General features: G+C 62.0%; 1 protein-coding gene across 3 annotated transcripts in view; it reads left to right on the top strand.

The window, feature by feature from the left end:
• Nucleotides 1–2,480: 2,480 nt before the first annotated feature.
• FLT4 (fms-related tyrosine kinase 4) overlaps nt 2,481–9,726 on the top strand; it is a 27,664-nt gene continuing 20,418 nt past the window's right edge. For all 3 annotated transcript variants that reach the window (XM_011951722.1, XM_011951724.1, XM_011951723.1), the window contains exons 1-9: nt 2,481–2,572; nt 3,869–4,113; nt 4,331–4,443; nt 4,555–4,717; nt 4,825–4,964; nt 5,232–5,400; nt 5,700–5,817; nt 8,606–8,760; nt 8,848–9,010. In XM_011951722.1, the coding sequence (XP_011807112.1) occupies nt 2,496–2,572; nt 3,869–4,113; nt 4,331–4,443; nt 4,555–4,717; nt 4,825–4,964; nt 5,232–5,400; nt 5,700–5,817; nt 8,606–8,760; nt 8,848–9,010 (1,343 nt within the window). In that variant the 5' untranslated portion in view covers nt 2,481–2,495. The remainder of the gene's footprint in view (nt 2,573–3,868; nt 4,114–4,330; nt 4,444–4,554; nt 4,718–4,824; nt 4,965–5,231; nt 5,401–5,699; nt 5,818–8,605; nt 8,761–8,847; nt 9,011–9,726) is intronic.

Raw genomic sequence — 9,726 nt, 5'->3', positions numbered from 1 at the left:
GAAGAGGCTGATGCTGTCTGAGTGATGAGGACATCTGAACTAGACCCTAAAGAGGGAACTAGACCCTAGGGAGGGAAAGAAGGAAGGAGGGATGTCTGAGGAAAAAGGACAAGTGTTCAAGACAGGAAAACAACAGGCACTTTGGGAGGATGGGAGGAGGAGGGCCACGCCTCCTCGGAGAGGAAGCTGGAGAGAGGCAGCAACTGGAGGGCAGAGGCCCAGCCCACCTTGCTTTATTTTGGGAACAGAGGGGCGCCATCCGAGGAAGCTGGGCTGACAGCTGCCATACAGTGGAGCTAGCAGGTGTGTGCTGGATGTGCACTCCTGAGAAGGGGGACCACCAGCTCCACACTCCAGACCTCAGTGGGGTGGGGCTGTTCTCTCTCCTGCAGTGAGGGCCTGCATGGGGCTGGGCAGGTGGATGCTGGATTCGAGCCTGGTCTCCTGACCTCCTGCTAGGCCCACTGGGAAGGTAGAGTCCATTCGTCCCGACAGGTCTAGTCCCATGCTCATCATCCCTCCTCTGTAGCGCTGAGGAAAGACCACCACCCACTCTGGTGCCCACATACATGCCCAGCTGTCTTCCTGGCGTGGACTTACTTTCCACTACCTGGAAAAAAATCCCCCTCCTTCAAAGCCCAGCTCAGAGGGATTCCTTCTTAGCTCCTTACCACCCGAGGGGCGCCTCCTCTCTGCAGGGATCCCCCAGCCCCCGGCCCAGACTCCTCTCGTGGCAGCCCCAGGGGTGCAAGCTATGGGCTGCCAGTGCGCAGGCCCTGTTGCTGTGCTGTGAAGGCTGGGCACCACCCAAGGGGAAGGGGCTGCAGAGCCCACAACCCCCTTCCATCTCAGGGCCCCAGGGAAGGGCTGGCAAAGCAAAGACTTGGTGGTAGTCACAGCAGCAGACAGGCAAGGTGCTACCTTCTGAGGGTGGCTGGAGGGCCTCAGTGTCCCAGTCTGTACAGTGAGTCTGGATGTGTGGTTTAAGGCCTTTCCTGCTCTGGACCCATAGTGAAGTGACGCCTGGAAGGGTTTGGCCAGGAGAGAGGAATAGAAGGGAGAGGCCAGAGGTCACTGACCAGTGACTGTGCTGCCCATGTGAGGCCGAAATGAGATCTTGGCGTGCAGCAGGTGCCTGGTGCCGCGTCCTAGGGTGGCTTGGGGTCAAGGGTTCCCCGGGCTCCACCCCACCCCCATTAGCTTCAGGGCAGGACGCTGGGGCCTCAGGGAGCTGTCCTCGGGAGGGCAGGAGAACTAGACTGCTGCTGCCCCAAACCCCGAGGGACCTGTTGGACTGGAGGGGCCTGGGGGCAGAAGAGTGGGCTGTGCCCCCAGGAGGACAGGGACCTGGGGGAGGGACAGGACGCAGCCCTGGGCCTCTGGCCATGCAGCCCTCCCTTCCTGTTGTCTCAGGATGCCCCCGGCAGGATGCATCTGCCAGAGTTCCAGACCCAGACCTCCCCTGGGGCCTGCTCCCGCCCACACCAGAATCCCACCACATACCCACTCATGTGTGTACACACGCTAGCATGTCAGAGATGCACAAACATGCATGCTTGCACATACACACAAAGCCACATGCACCACTCAGACATAGGCACACACAGACTCACACACCCAGGCCTACAGGGACCCACACACGCACACACACACACACACACACACACAAACACGAACACACACACCACCCCACGGGGAGGAGCGTGTGGGGGCAGCAGGGCTGAGTCCTGCAGGACAGAAGGCCCAGCCCAGCCAGCCTACAGTCTCCGGCTGAGGGTGGGTTTCAGCCAGATGGGGCCGGTTTGTTTGTGTGTCTGAGGAAGAGCCCTGTGAGAAGGTCTGGGGGTGTCTAGGGAGGCCTGGGCAGGGAGAACCCAGAGGAGGCTGGGGCAGCTGGCAGGGTCTGTGAGGGTGCGAGAAGCTGAGGAACCAAAGGACACCTGTGAGGTGACGCCATGTGGCCTGGGAGGGGGCGAAGCCACTGGCAGAGAGTAGGCAGGAGGGCCGAGGCCTGTGTGGTGTGGGGAGGACCTGGGATGTGCAGGACCCCCTGGGAAGCAACAGGTGTAGGTCAGCAGTTGAGGAGGGAGGGCCTCGGGCAGCAGCACTGCAGGGGCTGTGATGTGGAGGCGACATGCTCCAGCAGCCCTCCCCCTGCTCCTTCATGCCAGCCGCTCCACTCACTGGGGTCAGAGGTTGGGGTTTGGTCCAGGGGTGGTGTGTAGGTGAGGATGGCGGCTGTGGGGCAAGGCAGGGTGAGCCTATGGGAGAGGTTCGTGACTGTCTTGGGGCCTGGGGGCTGGTGCTGCTTACGGTGCCCATGGTGAGGCCAGGCCACACCGCCCTGGCTGAGAACCTGGGCTGCTTCGGCCCTGCAGCGGGTCCGCTCTTGTGATGCAGAATGCCCAACCATGCCCGATCAGCGTCGTGTGAACTCACAACCCAGCACCACGCTGACCCTGTCTCCCACCCTAGGCCTGGCGAGTGGCTACTCCATGACCCCCCCAACCTTGAACATCACAGAGGAGTCACACGTCGTTGACACTGGTGACAGCCTGTCCATCTCCTGCAGGTATGGGGTCCCTCTCCCACTGGCAGGCCAGGGAGGCTGCAGAAGCCCAAGGCAGGAGGTGGTGGCTGAGGACCCAGACGGCAGCCCCTCCCAGGGCAGAGTGGCCTCGGGGCTGTGGAGTCTCCCAGGCTGTGGGTGACTTTTGTCCTCCCCAGCCTCAACCATACACCCCCATCAGCATTTCTTTTTTTTTTTCTCTTGGAGATGGAGTCTGGCTCTGTCGTCCAGGCTGGAGTGCAGTGGCGCGATCTCAGCTCACTGCAAGCTCCACCTCCTGGGTTCACACCATGCTCCTGCCTCAGCCTCCCGAGTAGCTGGGACTACAGGTGCCCACCACCACCCCTGGCTAATTTTTGTATTTTTAGTGGAGATGGGGTTTCACCATGTTAGCCAGGATGGTCTCGATGTCCTGACCTCATAATCCACCCACCTAGGTGTCCCAAAGTGCTGGGATTAGAGGCGTGAGCCACCGTGCCCCGTTTTTTTTTTTTTGAGACAGAGTCTTACTCTGTCGCCCAGGCTGGAGTGCAGTAGTGCGATCTTGGCTCACTGCAAGCTCCGCCTCCTGGGTTCACACCATTCTCCTGCCTCAGCCTCCCAAGTAGCTGGGACTATGGGCACCTGCCACCACGCCCGGCTTATTTATTTATGTATTTATTTATTTGTATTTTTGGTAGAGACGGGGTTTCACTATATTAGCCAGGATGGTCTCGATCTCCTGACCTCGTGATCCGCCCGCTTTGGCCTCCCAAAGTGCTGGGATTACAGGCATGAGCCACCGTGCTTGGCCCCTCATCAGCATTTCATATGGGGCTTCATCTCCCTGTACCCCACTCCTGACACCTCACACTGGCCCCAGGCCACCTCCCAGGTCATGTGTATCCACTCCCACCCTGGGAGCCACCCACTAGGGCCCCGGAGGTGGTGTCTCCCCACCTTCCCAGCTGTGATCCAAGGCCTGTGCTTGTCTGCAGGCCAGCCTGCCACACTCAGCCCCAGAAGCCTAGTCGAGGCCCAGGGGTCGGGGAGTGCCCTGCCCCGGGCAGGGTCTGTAGTGTGCGCCCAAACCCTGGGCAGTTCCATGCTCTGGGTAAGACAAGCCTAGTGAGGCTGGGCCTGAGGGAGGCTCCTCAGGGATAGTCCCCATGGGCTGCTGCTGGGGTCCACCCAAACCCTGGGCAGTTCCATGCTCTGGGTAAGACAAGCCTAGTGAGGCTTGGCCTGAGGGAGGCTCCTCAGGGATAGTCCCCATGGGCTGCCGCTGGGGTCCACCTGACCACTCCTGTCCTCTGCCAGGGGACAGCACCCCCTGGAGTGGGCCTGGCCAGGAGCCCAGGAGGCACCAGCCCCTGGGGACAAGGACAGTGAGGACACGGGGGTGGTGCGAGACTGCGAGGGCACAGATGCCAGGCCCTACTGCAAGGTGTTGCTGCTGCGTGAGGTGCACGCCAACGACACAGGCAGCTACGTCTGCTACTACAAATACATCAAGGCCCGCATCGAGGGCACCACGGCCGCCAGCTCCTACGTGTTCGTGAGAGGTGAGACTTGGAGGCAGGCCAGGCTGGGGCAGGGTCCTGGGCAGCTGGGGCCCACACCGCCCCCAGCCTGTGGACCCCGGGATGGCAAGAGGAGAGAACGGGGCCCCACCTGCTCCAGCAGGTGGCTGGTTCAGGACCAGCACCGCCCAGCCCCATGGAGCCCTCCCCTAGCCTGGCCGCCACATCACTTCCCCAATACCTTGCTCCCTCTCCACAGACTTCGAGCAGCCATTCATCAACAAGCCTGACACGCTGCTGGTCAACAGGAAAGACGCCATGTGGGTGCCCTGTCTGGTGTCCATCCCTGGCCTCAACGTCACGCTGCGCTCGGTACGGCCCCACCCCCGCCCCGGGATCTGACCCTCCAGTCCCACCCCTGGGAAAGGCAGCTGTCCGTCTGGCCAGGAGCAAGGGACACTGATGGTGGCCTTGTCCCTCCAGCAAAGCTCGGTGCTGTGGCCAGACGGGCAGGAGGTGGTGTGGGACGACCGGCGGGGCATGCGGGTGTCCACGCCGCTGCTGCGTGAGGCCCTGTACCTGCAGTGTGAGACCACCTGGGGGGACCAGGACTTCCTTTCCAACCCCTTCCTCGTGCACATCACAGGTAACCGGGCTGTGTTCCATTCACAGTAGCAGGGCTGTCACTGCCTCACTGGCCTCAGTGGGTGTCATCCTGTGAGGGCATGGGAATCACTGTGCGTGTGTCAACAGGCAACGAGCTCTATGACATCCAGCTGTTGCCCAAGAAGTCGCTGGAGCTGCTGGTAGGGGAGAAACTGGTCCTGAACTGCACCGTGTGGGCTGAGTTCAACTCGGGTGTCACCTTCGACTGGGACTACCCAGGGAAGCAGGTGAGGTCAGCAGCCCTGCCAGGCTGTCCTGTCCCCAGGAGTCCCTGCCACTGTCCAGCACACACTGAGCCTCTGTGTGGAGGATGTGTGGACCCAGGCCTGCCCCAGGTGCCCCAGTCTGATGGGCAAGTGTTCCGCCCAAAGACGACTCAGGGCCTGGGTCCAAGGCTTCTGGAGCCACCGCTGGCTGGGCTGGGAGGGGTGCCTTTGGTGGGGTAGCTGTGCAGGAACCCGCTGCTGATGCGGGGCTTCCCTGGGCGCGGGCAGGCAGAGCGGGGTAAGTGGGTGCCCGAGCGACGCTCCCAGCAGACCCACACAGAGCTCTCCAGCATCCTGACCATCCACAACGTCAGCCAGCACGACCTGGGCTCGTACGTGTGCGAGGCCAACAACGGCATCCAGCGGTTTCGGGAGAGCACCGAGGTCATTGTGCATGGTATGGCATGGGTGGGTCAGGGTCAGGCGCCATGAAGCCTGGGAAACAAGGGTCCTTGTGCCATGTGGGCCTGGGCCCCGAGCTCATGGTGCACGTGAGCATTCGGGGGTCCAGCCAGAGGGAAGGGAGGGCCATGAGCGGAGGAGCTGCCCAGCTCCTGCACCTGCCCAGCTCCTGCATGGCCAGCCCCAGTCTGCAGGTGTCCGGCTGCTGGGGCTGCAGGGGCCATGGGGGGGAAATCCCTGGTCAGTCAACGACGGGTCAGTCCTGGATTTACACTGACTTCTCCTGTCTGGCAGAAAAGCCCTTCATCAGCGTCGAGTGGCTCAAAGGACCCATCCTGGAGGCCACGGCAGGAGACGAGCTGGTGAAGCTGCCTGTGAAGCTGGCGGCGTACCCTCCACCCGAGTTCCAATGGTAACAGCTCTGGCTCCCCCTGACCCCGCCGCTACCTTTCCAAGCCAAGGGGCAAAACAGACCAGGGGGGAGGAAGGACAGCGTCCTCGCCGTCAGGACCTGCACGCTGAGACCAGGCATGGCAGGAGCCTCTCTCAGGAGACCTCCCAGGGAGCCCGCCCGTAATGTGGTATTCCAGATGGAGGGTCTATCTGCATTCCTGCCACACTGGGAAAGGTTTCAGTACCAGCCTTCTGTTCCATGTGGGTGTGGTGGGCACATGAGGGGCTTTTCCTAACTGTCTCCTGACGGCTGGATGCCTCTCTGCCCTGCAGAGTCTCCAGGGCCTGCCCTGAAGCAGTGGCTTAGCGTTCCCTATGCCTCCTTCTAACGAGGTTGCCTCTCCCAGGACCTGCCTGTCCAGAAATGTGGAGATGCCACAGGGAACTGACAGATTGTCTGGGCTGGGCCTGTGCCATATGGCCATGAGCAAGAAAGCTTCCAGGAGGCCGGCAGGCTGCTGGAGTCCCTGCAGACCCCCGGTCTGCAAGCTGACTGAGGCTACCCTGCAATGTGCCGAGGGCCAGGGAAGGGATGCCTCAGGGGTGGCTCTGCCTCTGCTGGCTGCTCCCTGCAGGCTCTAGGGGGGCGAGGCATGGCACCCCTCACAAACATATCCGCAGGCCGTCTGAGTAATCCACATGGCTCACCCATGGTCAGTCACACTTTGAGTCCCCATTGCATAGATGAGGAAGCAGAGGCCAAGAAAGGGTATTCGTAACTGACCCCCAAGTCCCCAGGAGGGGTCTCTGCTCTGAGCTAGCCCAGGAGCCTCCTCCTTTTCAGCCTGGGCACCTCCCTCCTGGCAGAGCAACTCTTCCTGGAGCTGGGCAAGCAGAGGCCCAGGGTTTCCTCAGCCAGGGCCCCCTGCACTGGCTGGGGGCTGGTCTGCCCTGGGAAGGCCCAGGGTGTCCTGGCCCTGAGCCCAGTGTGACCCTCCCACTGAGGACACAGACTTTGGTGTCCGTCCAAGGCACCTGGTCAGTGCCAAAGCCCTTGGGGCAGAATCCTGAGGGCACTGGCAGATCCTGGAGCCTCACTCACAGGTGCAGCTCCTGGAGACTCCTGGGCCCTGTCCCCCACCCTCCAAGGCCAGCAGGACGGAGCCTGCTCTGGGCAGGTGGCAGCTCTGTTGCATCCAGGGTCTACCTGATCCTCAGGCAGCTGCCTCTCAGAACAGCTTTCCAGGATCACTCCTGCCACATCTGGTCTTCTTCCTATGGCACCCACCCAGCCTTCCTGTGGTGCCCACCCTTCCTATGGCACCATCACGTGCCGATGGCAAGCAGTGACTGGGTGGATGGTCTGGCAAACACACAGACAGACTGGTCCTTGGCTTCCGAAGCACCCATAGTGTATCCAGCACGCTGCTGGCACTGTCCGAGTTAAACCTCACGACAGTTGCAAGGTGCATGTCATCTCCTCCGCTGAGGCAATGAAAGGGTCTCAGATCTGGCAAGTGGCAGACTCGGGACCAGAGCCACGCAGACAGCACCACCTCAGTTCCGCCCCTGCCCAGTCCTGCCTCACTCTGTGACCCCAGGCCAGGCAGCTCCCCTCTGGGTCCCTGCTGTGGTATCCCAGTTGAGATCAGGTCCCTGCATCCCCTTCTCTTTTGGTCTCTGCCCAAGGGCTATGCCTTTCCCGGGCCACACTGCGGTGTCTCTCTGGTCTACCACACTCAGCACTGGGGCAGGCACCTGTCCAAAGGAGGAGTATCTCCATACAGAGTCCAGGCCACAGAGATAGGTTCCTGCCGGGGCCCCAGCACACCCTCTGGGGCTGAGACATCTGCTTCCTCACGTGTGCAGCAGACATGTAGGGAGCTGGGTGCAACTCTGCAGGAGGCAGCCCTGCCCTCGTGGGGCTCCCAACCCAGGAGGAAGATGGGCAGTCAATAGACACAGCAAGGCAGGGGAAGGCCACAGCATAGGATAGGCAGGAAGGCTGCACACCCCCACCCAAATGAAGGAGGCAGGGAGCCCTGCAGAGTCCTGGCTACAGAAATGAGTGTCCCAGCGAGGCAGGCAGTGAGAGACAGGCCTTGGGGTGGGGGGTGGACAGCAAGAAGGCCACGTGTCTGGAGGGGCCACACACATGGCAAGGAGCTAGACTACTCACAGGGACTGCACCTCCACTCCTTCAGATGTCTGTAAGAAAGAGGACAGGATCTCCAGGCCTGCCACATCTGGGTGCCCACCCAGCCTTCCTGTGGTGCCCACCCAGCCTTCCTGTGATGCCCACCCTTCCTATGGCACCATCACATGTCGATGGCGAGCAGTGACTGGGTGGATGGTCTAGCAAACACACAGATGGGCTGGGTGGAGGAGCCAGGTGTGTGGGATCCTCCTGGGCTGGTCTGGGCAAGCCTGGCTGAAGAAGGCTGTCTGCAGCCACAGGTAGGGAGAGCGAAGGCGGCTGCCCCAGCAGTGACATGGTCATCTCGCTGCTTGTGGAGAGATCACAGAGCCTTTGGGGCAAGGCAGGGGATGCTACTGCAGACCTCAGTGACCGATGACCCTGAGCCGGCCGCCTGACATGGTTGTCACACCTGGGAGATGCGGCCTGGAGATATCTCCAGGGACTTAGGCCTTCCCCTCGCAGACCAGTGTCTCCCACCCTACCCTGCACTCCTGCCAGCCCCTCCCTCCTCCTGACAGTGTATTTGGGGTCGGGGGCTGGGGGTGCCAGAATGAGGTTGGGGCTGAGGTGGGATCTGTATGGGCCCTGACCTCCCTCCCCTGGCCAGGTACAAGGATGGAAAGGCACTGTCTGGGCGCCACAGTCCACATGCCCTAGTGCTCAAGGAGGTGACAGAGGCCAGCACGGGCATCTACACCCTCGCCTTGTGGAACTCCGCTGCTGGCCTCAGACGCAACATCAGCCTGGAGCTTGTGGTGAATGGTAGGCCAGGGATGAGAGAGCACACAGGTGGGCGGTGGGCGGCGTGGCATTGGAGGCCAGCTGACCGGCCATCTGCTGTGCCCCCAGTGCCCCCCCACATACACGAGAAGGAGGCCTCCTCCCCCAGCATCTACTCGCGCCACAGCCGCCAGGCCCTCACCTGCACGGCCTATGGTGTGCCCCTGCCCCTCAGCATCCATTGGCACTGGCGGCCCTGGACACCCTGCAAGATGTTTGCCCAGCGTAGTCTGTGAGTACAGCTCCTATGTGCAGGGCCCAGGCCCCCTGCATAGCCACAGCCCCCGCCCTCAGCCTCGGCCATGAGGAACCCTCTTTATGGCGCCCCTCACCACCCAGGCCTTCCCTGTACCCCTCCGCAGGGCCCTGCTCTGAACTGGAACCCTACCTTCAGCTATAGCCAATCCCTGGCCTCACCTGGCCTGAGTGAGGCTCAGAGCCTCCCTTGCACCCCTCCTCCACCAGCTGGTCAGGCTGGACAAAGGATGGGTCCGGCCCCCACCCGCCTCCCTCAAGAGCGAAGACCTCTGGACACATAATTGCATCATCTGGAGGGAGGAGGAAGCACGTGCCTCTGAGCACCCAGCAGGACACCTCCAGTGGGGCAGGGGTCTGGGAGGGTGTTATCTGAGCCTCCGGGATGGTTGCACTGAGCCCCACGGCTCACCATGTGTGCTCACCTGCCTCAGCTCATCTGTGCAGCACTCACATCACCCCCTATAGACAGGGAAACAGGGCAGAGAAGGGAGACGGCTTTCCCAGGGGCACAGCTGTAAGCAACAGGACCAACCCGCCTGCTGAGCCACGTTCCCCTCGCCCACCTGCTGAGCCACACTCCCTCCCCCACCTGCTGAGCCACGCTCCCCTCCCCCACCTGCTGAGCCACGCTCCCCTCCCCCACCTGCTGAGCCAGGGTCCCCTCACCCACCTGCTGGGCCACGCTCCCTC

The sequence above is a fragment of the Colobus angolensis genome, unplaced genomic scaffold (assembly GCF_000951035.1).
Source record: "Colobus angolensis palliatus isolate OR3802 unplaced genomic scaffold, Cang.pa_1.0 Scaffold325, whole genome shotgun sequence".
In the NCBI taxonomy this organism is placed as follows: domain Eukaryota; kingdom Metazoa; phylum Chordata; class Mammalia; order Primates; family Cercopithecidae; genus Colobus; species Colobus angolensis.
Note: the sequence above shows the minus strand (reverse complement) of the source record. Positions and strands in the feature narration are given on the sequence as shown.